The sequence below is a fragment of the Drosophila ficusphila genome, unplaced genomic scaffold (assembly GCF_018152265.1).
Source record: "Drosophila ficusphila isolate 14025-0441.05 unplaced genomic scaffold, ASM1815226v1 contig_791, whole genome shotgun sequence".
Classification (NCBI taxonomy): Eukaryota; Metazoa; Arthropoda; class Insecta; order Diptera; family Drosophilidae; genus Drosophila; species Drosophila ficusphila.
In genome coordinates, this window is record NW_025064737.1 from 23449889 (window position 1) to 23473833 (window position 23945).

A 23945-nucleotide genomic window follows, 5' to 3' on the forward strand; every position below is an offset into this window, starting at 1 on the left:
CGACGGGGTCTGCATGTCCTCCCGACATAAACATCAATGTCCTGGGGAGTGCCGGCTGTACAATTTGCCTAATTGAGCCATCGCTAATGCAACTTGGGCCAAAAGGAGGTGTGCCTTGAACTTTTCTAATTGATTTTCTAAAACACAAACACACACGGCGTATGCGTAATGGCCGGTGAAGTCACTTTTACTTATATCTGCAGGTGGTATACCAACGTAGAAGTTCCCCCTCACCTTTTTGATCCTGATTAGCCCTCACAGTTGCAGGCTTCTGTTGTTGTTGTGGTTGTGGTTGCGGTGGCTGTTGCAATGGTGGTTGTTGTTGCTGCTGCTGCTGTGGTGGTGGTGCAACTGGAGCTGCTTCCTGTTGCAACTGCTGGTGGGTCACCGGTGGGTGGGGATCGCCTAGTGCTGGCACAGCATCCAGCAGCGAGCTTTTCTCCAGGACATCCGCCATATTGAAAGTCGAGCGAGTGTTTTTGTTCGTGTGTGTGTGTGTGTGAGTGTGTGTGTGTGTGTGAGTGTGTGTATCGTGTCTGTATTTGTTGCACTCGGGGGGAAAACTCAGAGGACCTGGACTCTGTCGGTATTTTCCTGTGTGTGTATCTTTGGGCTAGTCCTTTTCACTTTTGCACTGAGCACTGCCTAAGCGTTTTGTATAATGCCTTTCGCTTGCTCTTCAATTGCACTATTCAGAAGAGATACAGACCGCTAAAAATGCTCGCAAAATATATACTTTGCTTGCAATATTTATGATTCCACTTTGCTCTTCACGCTCACTCACTTCACTGTCACTCTGCTAATTTATTTGAATTTTTGCTGGTGCAAATTTTAATTTAACGGCGAGACAGCACCCGCTCTGTCGGCTGTTTTGTATCTTTTGGGTTTGTTATCTCGTTTTCAACTGATTTTCATTCCTAACTAACGTTCGCAGGCGGCGCGCGCCGCTGAGCTTTTTCCGCAAGCTGTGGGAAGTAGCTTTTTTAGTACAGGGTATTCGAGGGTTGCATATATCTGACGAAAGAGAACTTGCTTGGACTTTACATTTTACAAATTAGTTATCTCACCAAAATATCTTTTTTCTATGTTGCCTGAAATTCTATAGTAAAAAGTGTATAATTAAGTTTAAATAATGCATGCCTAAGTATAATATCATTATATTTTTGTCAAGATAGCTAAATGGTTTGTGTCACAACTAATCAACATCGTCTTGGGGCGAAAATAGTCCCATCTATCGGCTGCTTCACAAACTTTTACGTAAATTTTTTGGAGAATCTGCATAATCTCGAATTTTTTTTTAAAAATAGCATGCAAATATTTCCGATTAAATTAAGCTCCTAGTTTATTTACGAAAAATTCTAATGGAAAATTTGTTTATTATTTTTTTTTGAGTTGAATTTAAAATCAACAAGCAAGTTAACAGATTTAAAAATATTAGCGTCCCCTAAAATAGCCGTTCTGATTTGATTATCCCACCCCACAATTTCCCCTCTCGACGGCTGCTTTTCATTGATTGTGCAACACCTTTTGGGCCGCACGGTTATTCTTAGTGTTTATTTAAATACATTTGACTTATTTCTCTTTCACACATTCACATGGTAAACTCAGAAGGCTCAAAGGCAACAAGAACAACAATTTGTGTCTTGGTTAATGCCTCTTCTTTTGGCTCTCGAGGGTGTCGAATTTGCCTAAACATTATTTTATTTGCTATTTGGTTTATTTACGTCTCATATAAAATAATCATTAACTATTGCTTTGCTCTTTGGGTGAACCAACAAAAAATTCATAACAAAATAATGGGCACAAAAACGTTGAATCTTTTTTCAGTTTTTTTTTCGTTATTTTATAATTTAAATTTTTTTATTTTTTAAAAAATAATATTATCTTGAAGTTCAATTTTGCAGTTGTAGTAGCAGAAGTAATTTTTAATTAAAATAATATACGAGAGAGAGATAGAGAGAGTTAGCGATGAATATAACATCTATGGAGAATGGTTGTCGCTAAAAGTTTGTTGGTGTTGTTGTAGTAGTTGGTTTGAAGCTGTTGTTTTCAACTATTTTAGCTGATCTGGTCTGTCACACATTCTGGCGAGGAATGCTGTGGAAAAAAGAAGATAAACAATATTAGCAAAGGATCTTTACAGAGAATGGAACAAGTAGACATTCAGACATCGGATCGGAGGATCTGGGCTCAATCCCTACTTACTGTTTAGTCGAAGACGACTGGATCGCTCATCAGGCGCTGGACGAACTCTGTTTATATTTTTTTGGATCGACGACAAACGGCGGGAAAACAGGACGCAATCACCGTGCAGAGACCATTCGATTGACATTCAGGAGTTGGTTTTGGTTTTTGTTTTCGAGTGTGTAGTGTTTTTGGGATTTGACACGCAAACATAGGTACGCATACAAATATTATTGTTTTTTTTTTTTGGGTTTCAGTGCACAGTGCAGTTTGGTGGGGATTTTTGGTTGTGCGCAGACAAAGAGTGACATGTGGAATAGACAAACAGCGTTTACATATTGTATATGCACAAAAAGCACATGGACACACGGGTCGCCTGCGGGACGAATACTTACGAGAGTAGGGGATAAATCCTTCTTCATCCTCGGGGTCCATGCAGTCGGCGAACAGAGTCTCCACCTGCTCGTCATCCAAGCTCTCACCTGGTAAAAAGAAATTTAATTGATTAATTAAAGGATTAGGGAAGGTATTAATTTAGTTAAACTTACCAAGCGCCAGCAGGGCGTGCTGCAGCTCAGCCAGCATCATGGTGCCGTTCTCCTCCTTGTCGTAGAGCTTCAAGCACTCAATGAAGTCCTCGTAGCAGCCCTGCTCCTTCTCCTTCTTCACCTGTGAGTAGATGGGCAGGAACTCATCCAACTTGATCTTCTTCTCGTTGCGCTTCTTGGTGCCGCCCATCTTCTCGATCAGCGCCAAGGTGGGGTTCAAGTTCAGGGCGCGGAGGGCATCACCTAGGTCGACGGCATCGATGCCCTCGCCGGGGGAGCCCATAACCTCGAAGACGAACTCCACATCTGCGCAAAAAGGATTCCAATTAGCATTTCGAATATGCAACCGAACAACCGAACGTAAAACGTAAATCCCATCAAGTTGTTGTATTTATTTTGATGTTTCATTAATTGAGTTAAAAATACTTTAGGGTGGGGGTGTTGTGGCACCCTTCGAAAATGAGGTCGATGTGGTAACCCTGAAAAATTCTGGTACGCACATTTTTGGTCATCATGAAAATCTTGACATGGCTGGGCATTAGTTACTGCCCCCTCGCGTGTATACGTGTGCGTGAGTGGGGATCTGGGAGCATTGCCAACCCGAAGAAGAACACACTACGTATACGTAATCCGACACCCGAACCGAACGCCTTCGCCCTCGTCTTCGCTATATACACAGTATACACAGTATATATGCGCTATATACACACACAAAGTCGCTTGGTTTTCTCCTCTCTTTCGGTGCGTTTGATCGAAAATAAATCTCAAGAAATAACTTGGCCAAAATTAGATCTCTAAACGACCAGCTTTTCGGCTCGCAGACGAGATGGCCATCGCCATCGCAATCGCGCGTTCGTTTTTCCGACATATACACACGATATTTTGTTGTTTTCCGCGGCTTTTCTATAACTCAAACTTAACTTTGCACTAGATTCGCTACCGGAATTGTGTTGGCAACCTTTTCTGGTTCATCGTTCAGCCGACGATCGATGAAAATAGCCCAGCGATGCATATAGACATTCCTTAATGAAAATTTTCCGCATAGTGTTATATATAGGCACGCGTATATGTATGCGATATATTCCAAGTGATTACGAAATATGTTCACCGATTTTTTGTGTACTTTTTTGTTGTGTATCTCACACGCGCACATTATGTAATCGTTATTTGAGGATTTTCTTTAATGAATTTTAGTCCTTTTTGCTGGGATATTCCCGATTCCTTTGCGATGCATTATAATTTATTGGTTTAACTTGATGGGTTTCGTTTGAGGTTAAAGATAATCCTTTTTCGTGCGGGCTTCAACTTACTTTCAACTTCACGCTTTGGGACATCAGCCTGTCAACGGAATCGAAAAAGATTGTAGATTTTGTCATTAATTCGATTGTGTGGAAAATCTTTTCAGCTGCTGCATATATAGATCACTGGATATTCGAGGAAGATGTGTGAAGAAGATTCCTTGCCCGATATTCACTCACCATTTTGTCTGTTTGATGCGAAAATCAACTGTATCGCGGATGAGCTCGGTCTCGACTGAACGTTATTCGTCAGCGGCAGTACGGCAAGGTAATTCTGAGGTGAAAGCCAACCAGCCGCTTTTCCGAAGCACACACATACACTTACACACGCCGATACAGATTCAAATTGAAAAATTCAAATACGAATACGAATGGATGACGAAACGCTCGCTCTTCTCCTGCGCAAGGCTACACACACACTACTACGCATTGCCCATGTACGATGCCAAGAATTTACTTTCATCTTGGGAACTTTTTCGATCTTCGAATGCCACTCTCTCTTCAGAGATCTAGCGGACCAGAAGATATATTCATTCGTGGCTCTCCTTTGGAGCCAGAGATGTTCTTTTCATGCTCTCCTAACCGGGCTATTTTTAAGATTTTGTTTTTTCGGTAATTCTGTGAATTTTTGTTCGCTTTATTTCGTTCGTGAAGGCAAAATAATAATCGCTTGTGGCATTCCCAGCCGGATAGTGTTGAATATCATTCGATGTTACAGATGATTTTGCAGATAATATTCTCTGGGCAACATAGTCTTTTCGGGGGTGGCAGGAATTTATTGTTTAGAGCGCTGCGCAATAGATGGACGCCTCCATGGAGGGGGGCTTCTTTCGGTGGGGAAAGGGATCCTGTTTAGGGGCTATGTACTATATACTCGTCAGATTTATATATATTTATACACTCATCGACCCTGATCGTCTTTTTGGCAAGCCCCGCGGCGTATTTCTCGGGTCTTGCGTGTTATCACTCGAAATGTTTTGTCAGCCGGTCGTTGGCGGGGGTGTTAAATGGCCGATTTCTTGTTTGTCGGCCGCAACACCTGAAAGCCTTTTCAATATTTATACATCTTCCAAAAAGTTCTATTCCCCATCTACATAGAAGGCGCATTACTGGCCCCTCAGGCGCCTTATTGTGTGCCGTCTCTACCATACAACATTTTAATGCGCGCTATTTATAAAAACTATGACACAGATACACAAAGTGTATTCAGAGCAAAAATGTACAGCAACAAAACATATACATATGTGTGTTCGAATTGTTTGCATGGGCATGGGGTACATAAAGCCAGCCACATAACGCCCGATCGAGCCTGAAGGGTAAAAAGAGGTGCTTAAAAGGCGGCAAATCTGGCAAGGAAGTGGCAATTAAGATAACGCCGGCCATTGGCATCAGCCGGCAAGTCGAATGTCCTTGTCCTTGGCACTCTGCTAGAGTGAATACATTTACATGTACGTGCCCATCAGACAGGCCCTTCTTTGACCCAGTTTCTAAGCCCAGCTGAGTGTTGCCAACTTCCGGCTGACAGACATTCTGTTCTCTTGACTGTTCTCCCTTCTCTCGTTGAATTGAGCCCTCGGCTCGGCTTTTGGCCGCGCAGCCTCCCTGGCTTTGTTATTGTTTACTCCCGGGTGCAACCTGTTGTCAGGGGGAGTAAATGGGGCACTTAGGCCGATTTGGCCCTTAATTGAACAGCTGTTATCAGCGGACAATAGCTGCATTGGATCTGCGCAGATTAAAGTGCGCAAGCCATTGATAAATCGTTCGGGGAGATGTTAACTCACAAGTGTATAAATATAGCTCTCGATTTTGTAAACAAAATAAGTAAAATTGGATGTTTATGTACGATGAATTAGCGGAATACTAGAATTTTTGGATTTGCAGTAAAAATTGTATAACTTTTATAATATGAAAACGATACAATGTTTAGAATAATCTGTTTATTCTGTATTCTGAAGTACTTAAAAAGAAATTATGAACTTAATTATAAAGTTTTCAATTTTTATACTTTAATAATTCTTTACCATACATTTATATATCTTCTTGTACCTGAATACCATCATCAAATAAATTAATTAGTGGACAGAACATTTGTGTACTGCTTTAATTCCCACTTAAGTTGGACACGACAGTGACTTATGTATGGCTATAACTTCTTAAATACTACCCGTTTATTTGCAGACGCACCCTCGAGACCGGCGAACAAAGGAACTTAATGGCGAACCCACGGCGTATACGCAATGTCCACCCTCCGGCATTTGTTATCATTGATAAGTGTGCTTCTGAAACAGGGTGTCCCGATCAGAGAACTAAACATTTCATTAGACAACAAGTAAAACGACTCCCTCTGCACTCAGAGCAGCCCTTCAGTGCGTATACTTAATACGAAGTGCGGGTGTTTGAGTCGCTCTCAGGGTGTTTGTGCGCTCCCCCACAAAATATCCTGTATACGCACTGCTGGCCTGCTGCTGTCGGCATTGGAAACGATGGAAGACGAGGGCGGCAGCGAGGATAACAACGACAGGGAGCTCAGAGCTCGTCAGTTAACGACGCCCGTCTCAGTTGCATCCGAACGCTCCAGCAGTAAACGTTATCCGAAACTGGCCACGCGCAAATCAAGGTATGTCCTTGCAAAACTACAAAAACTGAGCTGCAAAAGCAGAAAAAAGAGTGGACAAAAAGTACACAAATTGAAATCAAACAGAAAGTGCTTCAGGCTCTTCGCTCCGCAATTAGTGAATGTCCACAGCCGAACCCAGTTAAGGAAAGCAATGGACTGATGGCCAGAAGCGATTTCCTTTGGGTGCGGCACCAATCAAGCGAAATGTGGCCACAAAACGGCAACGTTTGATTTGAGTGTGTGCTAAGTGGCAAACAATTGACAGTGCGACGGCAATTAATTGGGGGAAAAAGCGAAATTTTCCACAATCCCAGCTCGGGTTATATAAGTCTGTGAAAATTTTTGCCCCAAATTAGCATGTATACCAGAAACCCAGTTCTGTATCTATAACCCAGTCGCCTCGTTCTGTTCTCAACGCTGCGGAGTCTGCGTTCTGCGCAGCGTCCCAGGACCCGAAATCTGGTCCTTTTTTTTATGCTTGTTTCGATTCGGAAGGGGGAGTGTCTGCCACATGGATGTGGCACTGACCTAGTCGCCGGATGGCCAGAAATCAACAAGGAAGGAGCACGACGAGCCTGCGCACGCAAACACCTGTTGCACATGCTAATGGTTTCCCTTCCCCGTTCCCCTTCCCTTTTGGGTTTTGTTTTTATGAATGACTCGATAGACAGCTGTTGCACGCCATTTGATTTGTGTCCTTGCCATTTCAGCTGGCCACCATGGTGACCAATGTTGCGGCAACGGGGACAGCGACTACGAGTGCAACCAACAACAACACCGGCAACAGCAACACCACGAACAACAACAACCTGCAGACGAACAACAACAGCCATGCGGCGAACAACAACAACGATGACTTTGACTTTGACCAGGATAGCGGACTGCAGGACCTCGGCTTGCCGGTGTCCGTGCAGACATTCCTGTGGCGCCAAATAGCGCCCTTCATCCGGCCAAAGTTGGGCAAGCTGCACGAGTCTACCTGTCTGGTGAGTTTGGCTAATGGGTGTGCCAAATAAATCGGTCACGAGTCGCGTTTGCCAAAGACCAAGAAAAAAGATACGATGGCCGACAAACAAGGAAGCATTTCCGCTCTTCCCCCCCAAAAAAAAAATAAAATAAAATGGGTGCTGTATATTCGCTATGCGTGTTTGTTGTAAGGATGGACTGTGTAACATACCAAAACCCAAATCATTGGCATTCAGATTGGCACAACCAGTTATCAGATCGAAACCAAAACCAAAGATTATGTTCAATGTATTCTCCTTTTGATTTCAATCAGCAAAATTCATGGAAAATTGGAAACCAAAACCCAATCTTGACTTTGATGTTTGATGTGTTTATTCTTTCCTGCATTCGATATACTTTCTTATAACAACTACTAACACGGCCACCTTCCACAAACTGAACAAAACAAATCTGTCTTTCGTTTATGCCAAGCTGGGAAAAGTTTTCCACCAAGAATAATATTTTACAACTGAAAACTGCAAAAAGTACGACTAAGTTTGTCTTGGAAACTTTTCCTGCGCTTGTGTATAATTACATTCAGTATGCTTTTAACACAAACCAACTAAAACCAAAAACTAAAACAATAACAAACTGTACAAATTAACATTGTAAAATCTTTCGCAATTTGTCTGAATCTGAATGTAGTTTTGTCAACATGCACCGGGACACCATGTAAGTTATAAATGTTTGTGGTAGTTATAACCCCTTTTTTCTGACTCATAAAGTTTTCTGCCTCAATGTGCAACATTTGGCAAACCATTTAAATTGGTTAGTGTGTTGTACATTGGGGTTGAAAGCAATACTTCTTCTTCTTCTTCTTCTTTTATATTGTAGATGTTTGGTGTTTTGTGTACCTATGTTTAAGATTTTTTTGTACTATGACCCCTTTTTTGTGCTGTAATTTTGGTAGTTTTAAACCCTTTTCCTCCAAGCTTTTCTACTATAAATTGAATGTTTTCTCGTCCACTTTGCGATGTTCAGGAGTCGAAGGAAGCCTGCAAGGTAATGTTTTTTGGTATTCTAAGCTCGATTAAATATTTATTAACCCTTTTTTAGTCCTTTGAGAAAGTGCTTGTGCAGAACATCCAGTTTGGTCTGTCACCTCCTCTCACAAAAGGATTGGGTGTCATCCCGCGATGGCGACTGTTGCAAGGAGCTCTTCCACATGTTATGCATGCCTGTGCCGCTTTACTCTATAATCGAGTCAAGGACATGCAGGCTATTGGACCGGTGGAAACCAAATTGCTGTACACCATGCAATGGATCCTTCTTTATGCCGCCGAGGAATGTGCCGATGATGAAGGCGGTGAGGATCTGGGATTGGGCGATGCAGCCGAGCCAAAGTCAAAATCTATAGATCAGTATTTGTTTTCAGTGCCAACAATTACAGTGAGTTTATTTAATATTATATACACTTTCCTGAGTATACATAACATTATTTTCCTTCAGCTTTTTGTGTACCTCTTTGCCCCAATAATACACCACTTAAAGGAATCAGATTTCCAGAACTTCCGCCTGGAGAATGGCATTAAGCTCTGGCAGGGAATGTGGGACAATCGAGCACCAGGTGCTCCATGTTTCACAGCTCCGGTTAAACCGAAAGCCAGGAACTTGCTTTGTGCACCCACTCCAAAGGGTTCTACAGATGTTTTCCCAGCCAGAAAGCATTCTCTTAGTGCAGATGCCATGTCACCCAAAGCAGATTCGCCACAAAGTGGTATCTCTGATTATGGCAGGCAGGATGAGGAGGTTGGTTTTCATTTAAATTTGTTCTTACATTTATTTAACAGTACATTTTCTTTGATAATTATAGGGCTCCTGGGTTTCCTCTCCCAAAGAGTTCGCCTTCCCTGAAACCATACCAGAAGAAGCCTCAAGCGTGGAAGATGAACGCGTTGTCATTTTTCGGCTGCCTTCGGCGCCACAACTAATGGATAACTCATTCTTTACGGTAAGTTGATATTTTGGAAATGTTTGCTTAACATGTAATAATAAATTTATAAATCTCTAGGCCGATGCCAGTCTGCTGCAGCAGCAGCAATCCCAGAGTCGTCGGGGAAGTCGTCAATCGATGAATTCCCGCGATAAAGACAAAGCGCCCTCCACCAAATTCGAGTTTGATCAGCAGGAATTAATGCGCGGTGCTTCGATGAAGGAAAAGCGGAGTGCCTCCATTGAAAAGGAAACTGATTCGGATAAGTCAGAAAGTATCAAGGCAGATGTTTCGGCAGCTACTTTTCTGGATGTGGCGGTACTTCGTTGCCTATTCATTTCCCATTGGCAGGAGGAGGGCATCTTTTGGAGTCTGCAATATCTATACAATCGGTGGGTTATTGGTTTATATAATAAAAAATAAGTAACTTTATAATATCTTGCATTTAATATAGACTAAGTGACATTGGCGAGGAGGCTGCCATCACTTTAAATCAACCACGCAAGCGCTCAAACTCCTTGCCCATACCACAAATCGAGATATCACTGTACCAGGGACCCGGCAGCAACAGTCGCGATAGTCCTGGAAGTTCAGTGGTTAAGGACTACATCGAAATACCCGATCCTTCGCCAACTGTGACAGCCTGTGTTGCAGGTAAGTTAATTCTTATATTTAATTTATTAATGTATTCTACATATTATTATCATTTACAGAGGAACCTCATAGTGCACCCAGTACAACCGAAAGGCGTGGCAGCGAGAAAAAGAAGCGAGTCAAAATGGCTGATCTGCGGGCATTCGTGGAGACAAAGATGTTCTCCAAGTCGGAGAAGAACTTGGAAAAAGTAGGGCTCGACACAAACTCAGCCAATGGCAAGACACCACTGCAACATGCAGTAAGCGGAGCAAAAACTAATGTTTACTGTTCTTAAGTGTTTCTGCCTGGCTCCCGCTTATAATCCCCATATAAACAATTCATTTTACATGGTGTTTGTTTGGCTTGAGAGTTTAATGTTCAATTTACTCCATAACCGTTTAGTTCAATGGTAATAATCATGTTTATTTTATTATCTAGGAATACCATCGCAGTCTGGATACGGGTGAAAAGAAGCTATCGAGATCTGCTTCAATGATAAGTCGCGAACCAGCCAGTAATTTAATCAAGGGAAAATCCATGCCCAGTCTCAGGTAAAGAGAAATATCCATTAAACCCCAAAAACAACCAAACTACTGACTCTTAATCAGGCCTCTGACACCAGAAACAAGAACATATACACTTCCAAACGATTCTCAAAATTCTACACTCTTCAGAGTCTCAATCTTTGCTCGCAAGCTAATGCTATATATTCTATACCCTATGACTTGTACTACTTTCTCCTTTGATCAACCAGCTGTCTGCTTGATAGCGGGTGAGTTATGGTCTACCAAGCAACGAAACATGATATATATATCGATCTAGAAGAACACTCTATGCTTTATGTGCTCTGAGACACAGTTGTCTTTAATCCTTCTATAACCTTGCCTGCTCACCTTTTCGGCACCTTTCCAAGCCTGTTTCTTTGTCACCACCCCCAAGCCTTTCTCCCCTACTTAACCCCGATCCTCCAGCTTGCCGCACTCCGTTTTTGACTAATGCCACACACACGCTTTTTCGCATGTATCCTACAAAATACAAGATTTTACAGATACGTTGAGCCACCCAAGGCGCCAAGGCCGTCGCAGGCCACCTGTCCGCGTTCCACGGCGTTCTATCCTAGGAATCCCATCATTACGGTCACGGAACACACACCTACACCCTCGCCGGATTACATGAAGCGACAGGTGGGTAATTAATTAAGGATTACCTTCATATTCGAAGGAACGCCAAAACCCATTTACCTTTGTTTCCAGGGATCCATTGACTCCCAGCTGGATGCCTTGAGCAATGGCGGCAGTATTGCCGGCATGGGTGGAAATGGAGGGGGAAATGGCAGTACTGGCATGGGCAGTACCACAACTCGTTACCGGGGACAAATGCTGCGCTCCCACACGGACTCCCACATCGATTACACGGGAGTGGACGAGTCGGAGGCTCCAGGATCCTCCTTCTATATAACACGCGATGGCGGCATTGATTACGAGATAATCCTGCTGGCCATCAGCAATGTTTTTAAAAGGGATCCTGCCCAGGTTTGCTCTCTTCGAGTTTTGGAAGCAGGTCTAAACATCTGTGAACTGCTGATCGAAATGGGAGTTCTCAAGTTGGGAGAACATGCTCACGAGATTTCCATGAGTATTACGAGGAGAGCTTTGCAGGTGTTGGGTTGCCCACACGGATGTAATGATGGTGAGTAGGAAATCTTTATTTAATCTATATAATTTCATTTTAATAATTTAATATCCTGCTGTTTCAGGTGTTCGAGGTCCACCAGCTGACTTCCTGCGCAACCAGTGCCAGAAGATCCTGTCCCGCATGCTGAGACAGGCAGGTCAAAGGACCAAGCGCTTCATGCAGGAGATGGTGAAGACATCGCCACTTCCGGAACTCATCGACTACTTTCACGCCTTCCTGGCCTTCTGCGTGGATCCCAGTTCCCTGCTCTCGCCACTAAGTAAGTTTTGACCAACTGGATAGGCAAACCGCTTAACCGCAAATGCTGGGCTTGGATGCCAACCCAATGTAGGCGCACCAAATCCCCCGATTAATACCAGTCGTTCCAACCAGACTCTTGAGTTCCATTGGCCGTTTTGAGTTGGGCTTCCCCTACCCCTTCGCTGCCGCCTTTTGATTTGCTCATCCGGCGCTGACCCCCTGCATCTGCATCCATTAATCCACCAGTTTGTGGCTCTCTCTCCCCATTTTGCATGCCGAGTCTTTTGCTAATGCTTTTGAGTTGTCCCCTTCCGGTTTCTTTACTGTCACCACCAATACGTTGTATATATATGTATATGTATGTATGAAATGATGCAATAGCTCATAAACGTCAGAGTGGATATAAAAATGCTAACACCGATATTGGCGGCGTACCAGGTCAGGGCGGCTACTCCACCAATTTTAGTGGAGGAATGAGCGGCGGTGCCGAGGCCCAAGTGGTTGGAGCGGTCTTCAAGCCCCTGGTCAGTCGCTTCGTGGAGGCTAGCAAGGATCTGAAGGGTCCCGAGAACATCGCCCTCTACGGCGACATTCGGCAGTTGGTCACCTACGTGAAGGGAGCCCATGGCGGTCCGTTTCGCCTGGTGGCCCTCAGTGGGATTCTAGCCGTCACCCCAAGGCCACACAAGAAGGGTCCGTCGGCGCAGACCACCAGGGTCATAAGGTGAGTAAAAGAAAGTACATATATATTCAAATATTTTATAAGGAAAGTCCTGTGGAAACGCAGAAATTCTTTCGGACTAACAATCAGAAATTAACAAAGTTATACGAGTATTAATATTAATTTATGGTTTGACAAGCTTTTCTTGTAATCAGGATTGAAATACTATCTCGATTTCTAGACTAAATATATTTAAGTGTTTATTTATATTTATAATTTTTTTGTATTTATTAAATACTTTCCCTAATTACAGGCACATTCCTCAGGCGAATGTGACACAGAGTCTGCAGAACGACGACAATCGCTCCCAGCGACGTTTGCTGCTCAAGAAGCGGAGTACCTCATCAGCCTGCGCCGTGGTGAGTCCTATCCCCAGATCCCAACCAGAAGCTCATCCCTGGATCTTTCTCCACAGAGCCTGCTGGAGACGGAGGCCTGCGAGGAGCACTACAAGACCAGCCAGTCGCCGCTGAGCAACTTCCGCCGGAGGACGACCGGAGTGCGACCCACTTTGACCCCGCGGCACAGCGAACGCGCCCTGTTGTCCGACTCGACGTCCAGCTCGGAACGCAATTCGCTGGGACGGCTCAGCGGCTTGGTGCGCTGGTTCCGCGGCACGCCCAAGGAGGCCTCGTCGATCGACCTGGAGATCGGGTCGCTCAATCCGGAGATCTCCTCCACGTTCATGCGGCACGCCTCGCTGAAGATCCAGCGCGGCCGCTCGAGCGATGGTCCGTCGGCCCTGCAGCGCGCCAAGCGACGCGTCGAGCGGCGGCTGAACCGTTTCGGCGGCATTGTGAAGGGCAAGAAGAAGGTGGGCGGCATCGAGGAGACCGCCGACTTCAGCCGGCGCAGCTCGTCGGACATGTGCGACGGGCCGCGGGAGTCGGAGGTGGTGATCCTCAAGGAGCGGAAACTGGTGCCCACCGAACCGGTACGCGTGGGCATGCTGCGATTGTCCTTCCTCCTGGAGACCTGTGCGCCTGGCTCCTTTCCGGATCCACAACTCGTGGCAGCAGTCCTTGATCTGGTCAGTATATCTTTGAAGAAAACAAGAATCTTGAATGAGTAATAGCGATACTTATTTGCAATACATTACAAAATTAGCTAATCTAATGCCATAATCTTAGGGAAATCTTTTTAGTGTTCCTTTAATGAACTGAAATCTCTTTTTAATGTAGCCCCAAGCCCCCCTCGTGGCTCGTGCCACCTTCCTTTTGGAGTGCGCCCACTTTGTCCATTTGTGCAACAAGGGTCAATGGCCGGCATGGATGAAGCAAAACGTGGGTAGCTATCGGGCATCGGGGGCCAATATTAATCTCAACCAGATGAAGCAGCAGGTGAGCCAAACGAGCGCCAGAAGGACGCACATCCTGCAGCGGGCTGCTGGAAAGATGTTCCACCAGTGGGCCGAGATGGTGGGTGCCAGGCTGGAGGAGATCCTGTTCACCGAGAGATTGCAATACGAAGCTGTGAACGCCAGTCTCACGGACCCGGAGAAGCAGCGGGAGTTACTGCAGCAGGACGAGGAGGAGGACTTCCTGGACGAGACCTCCGTCAATCCGCATGGCAATGATTGTCCCCACTCCTTGAAGCTCATCGCCTGTGTGTTGCTCTTCGAGATTACCGCCTTTCTGAGGGACACCTACTTGATGCTTCCAAAGACCTCCAAGCTGATCCATCGGGATAAACCGGCGCCTTGGGAGAAGGTTTATCGCGAGGCCAATCGCCGCTGGTCCATGGCCCTCAGTTCCATGGGTCACTCGCAGACCTCCGCCCAGAGCCTCCAGTCGATAGCAGCGGGAAACGACGGAGCCGGCCAGTCGGAGCGGAAGATATCCTTCGTGCTCCACGAACCGGACAACGAGTCGGAGAACAGCAGCAACACAACGCTGACCAAGGAGGGGGAGGAAGGTAACTCATATTTAATTTTAAAAACTAAGACATATTGTACATAGTTTTTTTTAATTTAAAGCTCGTCGTCCAACTGCATCAGCTGTACGTCCATTTTTATTAAGACGTGGCACAGCCACTACAACGGGAGGATCCTTTAAGCGCAGATCTTTGAAGCTGCGACGCAACACCAAGGACAGCAAGGACATTGAAACAGATTGTAAGTAAAAATCTTTAAACCTTTTTAATATAATAATGAGATTAAATTCAATTCATTCTTCCAGTCAACATGCAATCGCGTCGCAAAGTCTCCTCGCTTTCCGACCGCAGTGATACTTCAGAACAGGGAATGATCAGCGGAGGCGAGGAGTCACCGGGAATCCTCAGTGATGATCAGCAGCCGGAATCACCTACAGACTCAAATGAAAACGATGACACAGCCAAGAATATGCCTTGGCTAAAGGCTATCATCGATTTGATGTCCAGCTACAATTACTATTGCACCCACAAAGGATATTGTCATCCTTTCTGTTATAAAAGGCATATGCGTTCCTGCACTCGTTTGGTTAAGGCCACCAGAAAGGTGAGTTTAATTGATTTTTAAAACAAACAGATTCACCTTAAAACTATGGTTTTCCTTAAATAGGTTTATGGCGAGGAGTTCGGCTTTAGCTTTGATTCAGATCATCCCAATGTGGAACCCACAATAATTACTTCAAGTAAACCACACACTTCGCGTTCTCGCTCCACTCGAAAAGTTTCTGAGCAAAGTTCCACCCAGACTTCTCCTTCTAAGCGGAAGGATAGTTTGTCTCGGAAAGATCGGTAGGTGGAATATATATTATTTCCTCTTGATGAATTATCAATTTCTCTTCCCCAGCATAAGTGATGATCCTGATCTGGAAATGGCGGAGAAACTGGCCAAAGCCTTCCGCCAGGAGAAGGAAAAGAAGATGCAGGAGGAACCTCCCATCCTGAAGTTCATCCGCATCCACATCCGTAACCTGTTCCACTTTCCGTTGGCCACTCTGCTTAAAGGAGCTGTTGTCCTCACCGAGGAGATGGTCATTGAGGCAATGCCCGCTGCCTGGGAACTTTTGCTGGAAACGAATCATGATACGGCCACCTCAAGTGCCGCCGTATTTCTGATGGGTTCAGTGAAAGCCCAGAACTTCGCCTTCGACATTATGCAGCGGGCTTTGAAGCACAAGGATCCGGATATAAGGATCGGCGCCATTCAGCGTTATCTGGTGCTGTGGAAGTGCCGATTCCACGTCTGGCCGCGAATGGAGGAGAATGCCCATGATGTGACTTTCAAGGTGCCACCAGGTGGCATCGAGTTCACCCTACCGTCGCCTAAAATCGGAATAGAAAGCCTGCCGGTGGTGGATCCACCCTGGATGCCAGTGCAGCAGACAAAGGACATGGATGTGACCCTGAATCAGGATAGACATGTGAGTGAGAAGGCTGCCGAGACACTGGGTTATGTACTGATCGGGGGAGGGAACTTGTATGATAAATTAATAATATACTCACCTTTTTAGCGATCTTTGGTTACTGCCACCAAAAGCCGCAAGATGCAGCAAACGGAGGCGATAAGAAATGCTTTAAGACAGCAGAGGGATAAGCAAAGGGCAGAGCGCCACAGTTTCCTTATAACAATGATACCCATTAGTCAACAGGCTTCTCATGAACCCGGAATGGAGAAGCTGGAGGATCATGAGATCGAGGAGGATCTGGATGGCACGCGGATGTCCTCTCATTTGCACCATGCCCATTCGCTTTTCCCCTCTGTACTTTGCTCCTCCGTGATGCAGATTGTCGGTTGTCTGGATGATGCAGCCATTGGATCGGATGGAAATGCGGTGTACGAGATTGCCTACCAGGTGATCTGGGTTTGTTTGGTGGAGGAGTCTGCTCTCTTCCTGCGGTATGTTTTTGAGCGCTTAACTAGGGACCGTCAGGATCAGATGTTCAAGCTGCTGAGGCACCTCATTCGATTTGTGCCACGTTTGCCACAACAAGCTGCCTTTGCCCTGTATAACTCGATAATAGGATACATCATGTTCTATGTGAGATCTTCTAATGAGCTAAAGCAGGAGGTAATTATAGAAGCCATTGAAATAATATTATATACTGTACTTAATAAACTCTTATTCTTTAGCTCGTTGGATCAGCTTTATCGGTACTTTGGATGGTGGTGCACTCGGTCCATGGCATTATGTTCAAGGATTTAAAGCAGATTTTAAGGAAGGAACAATGTGATGCTTCTATTCTATTAACAGCCAATGTACCCGCGGCCAAAAAGATTGTAGTACACGGACCAGCTGATGATGACTACAATATACCCTCCCAGTTTCCAGTGCAGGAGGATACTCTCTTCTGCCAGTTGCTCAAGGAGGCCTTGGATTACTATCCCATTGATGAGAAGAACACCAGTCACTACTGTTTGGTGGATTACAAGAGCAGTAAGATTTGCAAACTTATCTGCCCTATCAGTTCTTACTAAATTGAATTCCACTTTCAAGGTAAAATCCTTAATCCGAATTGGTACATCCGTGACCTGTACTTCTTTAAGCGATCCCAATACCCGGAGGTGCGACTCATGCTAATGCGTCCGGAGGAGTCCTTCCTGGCGCTCCAGAAACAGGAACTCACCAAAAAGTTCGTCGAGATCGGCAAGGTGCATCTGACCTGGGCCATTCTCAAGAACGTGGACATGGTGGTGCAGCGAGTGGTGTTCCTGCACGAGGAGCTGATGAAGCTGCCCTCCTTCCCGCGCAAGGCGCTCGAGGTGGATCTGGATCTGCACCATGGCGGCGAGTACGGAAAGGTGCTGCTCGGGTTGGACGTCCTGCACAAGTTCATGTGGGTGCGACTGATCGCCCGCATGTTCGAGGCCATGGCCGGTAACTTTGCCTACTCGGCGGACATCCAACTCTTCCTGAACGTCCTTTCCGGCGCCTCCATTCTGCACGCCGAAGACTCGTGCATCATGCGCTATGTGATGGCCACCTTCATCAACGCCGCCTTTAATTTCAAGAACATCTTCTCCACAAACGGTTACTTTATGATCATGCCCACTTTGTTGCAAGTCTATTCGCTGCACCAGACCAACAAGCTGATCACCACAACGATTGAGTACGCGGTCAAGCAGTTCTACCTGCTCAACAGGAAGCCCTTCATCCTGCAGATGTTCGGTTCCGTTTCCGCCATCCTGGACACGGATGAGGATGGCACCTATGGCGAGGCCCACAAGGTCCAGTCCAGCTGTCTCTTCAACCTGCTCTTGAGTCTGGAGGATCCCTCTCCGGATCCGCTTAACATTGCGGAGTTGGTCAAGGAACCCAAACCTCTAAAGGCCATTGATTTCTGTTACCACGACGAGGATGACGATGTCACTGTGCTCGACTGCATCACACTTTGTGTCATGGTGGTGTCCTACTCCGCCGAGAGCACAAGAGGATATCAAATGCTAGTAAGACCACTTAAACTTTTCTAAGTTGTATCTTTATCTGTGATCTAAAAATCGTTTTATTTCAGATAATTTTGGAAGCCATTCTGCCCTGTTACCTGCAACAAATCCAATCGCCCAGTTATATTCCACTGCAGGGAAAATCCGAGCGGGACATTATCCTCCAGTTGGCAGTGGCCATTAGGACTATGGTGCACAACTGCGAGGGTCTGGCAAAAAGCTACAATGGACCATATCGGAATAGTCCAGAGCACAAGGGCTCCTCACAGCGAAATTGCAGCAGGGGACCTCCCTGCTCCCCAGGACTCGATTTCGAGGAGGAAACGCATCCCAAATATATGACTGATGCCCGAACGAAGAACATGATGGATTCCGCTGAGGATTCGGAAATGATAAGAACGGAATACAGGAGACCCCGTGATGTTCTGCTCTCCGTGGTGGCTGATTTCCTCACCAAATCCACAGCTAGACTGGCTGAATTGGCCAAGAAGATGCCAAGTGATACGAAACCCACGGAGGTTCTGGATGCCAAGTGCCACATTCGATTGGCGGACATTGCGCACTCGCTGCTTAAGGTTTCTCCCTACGATCCGGAATCCATGGCTTGTCGGGGGCTTCAACGATACATGCAGGCGGTATTACCAAGAGCGGAGTGGTCCAACGATACTCTACGCAACGCACTGGTCACCATCCTGCGACGCATTGATAAGGTGTTCCTGAAGATCTCGAAGAAACCGTCGATTCGAAGGAATACGGACTGGGAGGCGGCCGCCGGACTGCTGAAGGGCATCCACGAGACGATCATACGGCACTCGTACGTGCTGCACTGGCAGCAGATGAAAACCCTGATCAGTACGGTGCAGAATCTGATCGTCAACGAACCCGGATCCGGCATCCCCGAGGGCGTCTCCAGCGCAGGAGCAGCGCTCATGTCTCAGAATCCGCCGGCCTTTTTCTGCTCGGCCGTGGTGCGTTTGGTGGCCCTCCAGGTGGTCAGCCCCGTGGACTGTTTCTCGCTGGTCCAGATATGCGGCGGCAGTGCCGAGTTTGCCACGCAGGAAAAGGCCGAGGGCTTTCTAATGCATCTGATAATGCCACTGTGTCTGAAGGTTTGCTCGGGCCGAGGCGTTTCCGACGTGGGCGAATTGAAGATGACCGACGTCTCCTTCCTGCTGACTGCCGTGTTGAACGCGATGAGTCCCCCGGCGGGTCGTACCGGCCAGGCCGTGTCTCAGATAAACCGGGTCACCGGCGACCTTCGGGCCGGAAGTCTCACCTTCACCGGCAGTCGGGATGCCAAGCGCCCGGCTCGCATCTCCGGCTCCCTCTACCAGGCTGCCTTCCTCGCGCTGCGCATCGTGTGCATCTGCTTCGAGAGCCGGCTCTCCACCGAGTGGCCCCGCATTGTCCGGGTGATGAGGGACCTCGGGCGGCGCAACGAGGCGGCACCGGACCTCTGGAGCTTCATGGAGTTCGTGGTGACCCACCGAACGCCCCTCTACATTGTCCTGCTGCCCTTCATTCTGCACAAGGTAAGAAAGGGGATCGGATTTAATAATTTGTGTTTTCAAGAAAACTTTTAGCCTAACTTCGACTTTGATCATGTAAGTTGGTGACCCCAAAACCAAAGCTTTGTCTTTGGTAAAATTTCAAACCCCAAAACACTTATTTGCCAAATTGTAGCTTGTACTTCATTAATGCTCTGCTAATTGCTAAAGCTAAAGAAGCTGAGTAATACTAGATATCAATTTCTATCTTATACCCCAAGTATTATTTATTTTCAACACAGTTCTCAATATTATTATTTTTTGCTAAAGAGCTGAATACAAAACTCTGAAGTTGCCATGAACCTTTGTGGCATTTTATTTTTTTTTTTTAATGTAAATTCTAGTCTTGCACTTTTATGCCCCACACTTGGACTAAAAAATACTTACTTATTGTCTTGGTCCCCATTTACACTACACTTAAACCCCCTAATAATTAAATTAAATAATAGTAAGTAAGACTAACGAACCGACTTTTCCAGATTTCGCAGCCACCCATCGGCGACCACGAACGTCACATGCAGTTCATCATTAGGGAACGACTGCGTGGAACGCCACCGCAGGGTGGGATCAAGTCCAAGGGAGCTCTGCTGCTGGAACTGGCCCGGGAGCTGCGTGACCTGCGCGACGAGCTGGAGGAGAAACGATACGGTAAGACCCCTCAACCCCGAAACCCGGACCCCGTCCGCACACTCCCAGTCCACACAGCAAACCCACTCATGTTTCAGTCTCCACAGATCGCGAGAGTTCCGAGCAGAAGAAGAGCGACACACCGGCGGCAACTAGTGCGGCAGACGCCCACAAGTCGCAGCAAAGACCTTCACTCATATCTATCTTCACAGGAACCACCACCGGCCAGGCATCGCACTCGCACGTATCCGCCGTGCCAATCGACTCGCGCAGCGGATCCGGCGGGATCTGCACGCCCAGCGACACGCTGTCGCAGCAGACGCTGCACCCGCCGCGGGAGTCGCTGTCGAGCAGCTCGACGGGCCGGGATCCGCACACGACGACCAGCGAGAGCCAGAGCGGCGAGGCGGACGCAGGATCGGCGCCCACGTTGGTGGGGCCCACGCCGAGCGGATCGGGACACGGATCGGCCGGTGCTAGCGGCACCGCCTCCGCCGTGCCCTCGCACCTCTCGCATTCGCAGTCGTTGCAGCAGGCTCCCTTCAAGGCGCAGCCGCCCAAGCTGCGCTTCGTGTCCTCCGTGGAGTTCCGGCACTCCTCGGGGGAGACCTCGACCACGCCGCTATCGCCCGAGAGTCCGGCGGAGGACAGTTCCGGGGATCACACAAGGTCCAGACTTCAGCGCTCCAAGGCGGCCAGTCGGAAGACCTTCAGACTGAAGCGCAGTCGTCTTACGCCCATGGAACCTCCAAGCATTGTAAGTAGTTCGGAAATAGGTTACCACTGCAACTATAGATATTACTTCTTTCCGAAAGGTAACCTCCCAGGAGGAGCAGCCTCAGCAGGCGCAGGCAAAGACCCTGGGAGAGATATCCTGGGACTCTGTTTCTCAGACATCCTCCACTTCCGGCTATCGGGATAACAACAGCTTGCAGACAGGGCTCCTTTCCCCAGATGGATCCTTGGGCGGTTTGACCCTGGGTCGCTCGCCCTCGCAGCACTCGCTCCTCATGGTATTCGAGGGGCAGGACGAGGACACGCTCATTTAACAATCACAGAACGGCGACCGGGCCTATGAACTTTAGAACCAATTAGTTCCACGGATAAAAGGAATTTGGAGTAGAGAAATGTGCAAAGAGTAGTTGTTGGATGTTAAGTTTTGTAGACGAATCGTTGTTTTCCATTATGTGCCATCTTTTGTATGCGATAGGTAAAGTTAGATACTAATAAATGTACTTGGTAGCCGTTCGAATTATCACTCTCGTTACTTTATCAACTATATACGTTTCACTTTTGCTTGCCTTTTCAAGTGGCGCCAAAAAATTTAAAAATTTGATCTATCATGGTCACCCTGAGTCACCAGCTGATAATCGATAAGTTAAAGAAAATCATTATCGAAATTAAAGATGTTTTCTTTTTGTGTTTTTTAAAGAGCTTAACATATATTTAGGTATGTTACGCATGACACAACAACGAACAGTTATTCCAAAAATTTAAATTATGAGTTGCACAGGCTTACCATATTTTTTGTGGGATCCATAGTGATGACTTACACACAACCAGTGTTGCCAGGTGATGGGCGCCCGTATAAGCTAGATTTTTAAAAAAAAAAAGCTAGAATAAGCTTATATTTAAAAAAAAAGAAGTTCTAAAAAACAATATTGTAAAATTATTCATTTATAAACGAATACATAGTTTCAATTCAATTTTACCGCTCTGCAAATGCAAATGGGTAAAATTGACCGAGTTAGATTCGGTTTTTTTTTTTTTTTTTTGGGTGGGGGGGGGGGATGGTTGAACTCCAAAAACACCCCCCGTAAATCCGCCAATGCTTATATTTCGGAAACCACTTCTCTTTTCACTTTAGTAAGCAAGAGTAACGAACTTCTCTTTTTACTTGAGTAAGCAAGAGTAACGAACTTTTGATATAATTCAAAGCTGCAGAAAATCGAATGTTTCTGGTGAGCAATCGATAAACGTTTGTTTACCTTATCGAAGCAATCGACCAACTATCGCAGTCACGTTTGCCTGCGGTACGCGTTAGTGGTTTTTTGGGGATTCATTAAAGTTTGTTATTGGGGAGTTCCTTATTTATATAATAGATAAAAAGCGATGGAGAAGCTCATGTCAGCCAAAACATGTCTTAAACTGCTGCAGGTGGGTTGTTGTCTAGCTGGGTAACAGAACATATTCGCTCTGACACGCATTTCATTGATTATCCCAGGTTATGCCCGGCGTGCAGCAGGCTGCCACTCCTGTTAGCCTGGGTGCTCTGGCTCCTCCGGTCCATAATTTGCTCCAGATGCAGCAGGTTCGTCACCGACAAACCAAACACTGGCAGCCCGAGTTTAAGCGCCTCCGGAAGCAAAAGTTTGTCAAAATGGAGATACCCAATCTGCGCGAGAAACAGGAAGACATCAGCAAGGAGGAGATGCGCAGCCGGATGAAGGAGCGTGGTGTCCTACCGCCCCGGCCCTGGATGGAGCGCCCCTTCCACATCAGTTGCACTGGCGGCATCTTCGAGGCTTACGTCCCGCCAGAGGGCGATGGCAAGAAGTCGATTATCTCGACATCGGGCGCTAAGCAAAAGCTTGAGTTTCTAGAGAAGAAGTCCAAGAGCCTAATGGCAGTGCGTAAGATCCGCTCCTACGAGGAGAGTTTTAGCACCGACGATTTTGGCGCCGAAGCCCAGGATATCTACATCCAAGCCCACACGCACATGGCCGCCAAGGAGAAGTACAAGATCCGCGAGTTCGTCAGCGAGCGCTGCTACCCGGAAATGATGCACAACGTTAAGGACAAGACCATCCGCTGGAAGTTCCTGCAGTCACTGGAGCCTCCGCGCGTCGTCCATGCCCGCGTCACCGAGGTGATAACAAAGGAAAACCAGTTTGCCCAGGTCACAGTGCGCTTCCACAGCCAGCAGATGCTAGCCATCTACGATCGCTTCGGCCGGCTGATGCACGGCAGCGAGATCCTGACCAAGGACGTGCTGGAGTACGTCGTGTTCGAGAAGCACATCTCCAACGAATACGGCAAGTGGCGGCTGCACGACAAGATCATCCCCGACTGGCTACCGCCCAGGCAACCGGCTCCCATCACCTACCGCCTCATTGAGGAGGAGGAGGAGCCCGCCAAGGAGCTGGTTGCTGGCGAGGAGAGCAAGCAACTGGAGGCGGGCAGCGAACAGCCCAAGGAGCAATTGCAGCTGGCTTCCCCGGCTGAGAGCCGGTCAAAACCGTCGTTGGCCATTTGATTGTACTTTCTGTGGGCCGCCTGGCGGCTCAAAAGAATGCGCGTTGTTATTGCGGAATGATTTGTGAATTATAATTTTAAACGAAATTTTAATTTGTTTTTATTTGGATAACAATTTGTATTTTATGACCAACTTGACGGACGATTTGCCAATATGTGTTTTTAATTACTATTTATTTTTTAAATAACTCAATTTGAAACTTGTTGCACTTTTAATTTACGAATGTGGACGTTAAGCATCCTTAGCCTTTAACTTGTAGTTTATAACACG

General features: G+C 46.5%; 3 protein-coding genes across 15 annotated transcripts; 2 read left to right on the forward strand and 1 right to left on the reverse strand.

Annotated features, from left to right (window-relative positions):
- Positions 1-1503: 1503 nt before the first annotated feature.
- LOC108088535 (myosin light chain alkali) lies at positions 1504-4321 on the reverse strand. 2 transcript variants are annotated; one of them, XM_017186378.2, is made up of 6 exons: positions 4211-4321; positions 4043-4070; positions 2733-3038; positions 2580-2666; positions 2206-2252; positions 1504-2097 (listed from the first exon to the last, which is right to left on the reverse strand). In XM_017186378.2, the coding sequence occupies exons 1-5, from the start codon at positions 4211-4213 to the stop codon at positions 2209-2211; spliced, it is 468 nt and encodes a 155-aa protein (XP_017041867.1). In that variant the 5' UTR covers positions 4214-4321; the 3' UTR covers positions 1504-2097; positions 2206-2208. The 2 variants fall into 2 exon arrangements, with proteins under 2 accessions (XP_017041867.1, XP_017041868.1); XM_017186379.2 differs by lacking the exon at positions 2206-2252.
- Positions 4322-6595: 2274 nt separating this feature from the next.
- On the forward strand, positions 6596-21671 carry LOC108088483 (protein unc-80 homolog). 12 transcript variants are annotated; one of them, XM_017186288.1, is made up of 31 exons: positions 6596-6647; positions 7358-7633; positions 8298-8324; positions 8634-8654; positions 8709-9041; positions 9102-9401; positions 9466-9603; positions 9664-9977; positions 10040-10239; positions 10299-10480; positions 10660-10772; positions 10976-10993; positions 11261-11405; positions 11475-11910; positions 11978-12175; positions 12538-12880; positions 13131-13236; positions 13293-13907; positions 14059-14791; positions 14853-14990; positions 15055-15353; positions 15417-15595; positions 15651-16224; positions 16315-16872; positions 16935-17238; positions 17299-18248; positions 18314-19777; positions 20272-20440; positions 20518-20574; positions 20632-21176; positions 21235-21671. In XM_017186288.1, the coding sequence occupies exons 2-31, from the start codon at positions 7367-7369 to the stop codon at positions 21466-21468; spliced, it is 9960 nt and encodes a 3319-aa protein (XP_017041777.1). In that variant the 5' UTR covers positions 6596-6647; positions 7358-7366; the 3' UTR covers positions 21469-21671. The 12 variants fall into 12 exon arrangements, with proteins under 12 accessions (XP_017041777.1, XP_017041778.1, XP_017041776.1 ...); XM_017186289.2 differs by having other exon boundaries at positions 20527-20574; XM_017186287.1 differs by having other exon boundaries at positions 14059-14160; positions 14215-14791; positions 20518-21176.
- Positions 21672-22447: 776 nt separating this feature from the next.
- LOC108088456 (probable 39S ribosomal protein L45, mitochondrial) lies at positions 22448-23771 on the forward strand. Its single transcript, XM_017186241.1, has 2 exons — positions 22448-22576; positions 22644-23771. The coding sequence occupies exons 1-2, from the start codon at positions 22532-22534 to the stop codon at positions 23673-23675; spliced, it is 1077 nt and encodes a 358-aa protein (XP_017041730.1). The 5' UTR covers positions 22448-22531; the 3' UTR covers positions 23676-23771.
- Positions 23772-23945: the final 174 nt, after the last annotated feature.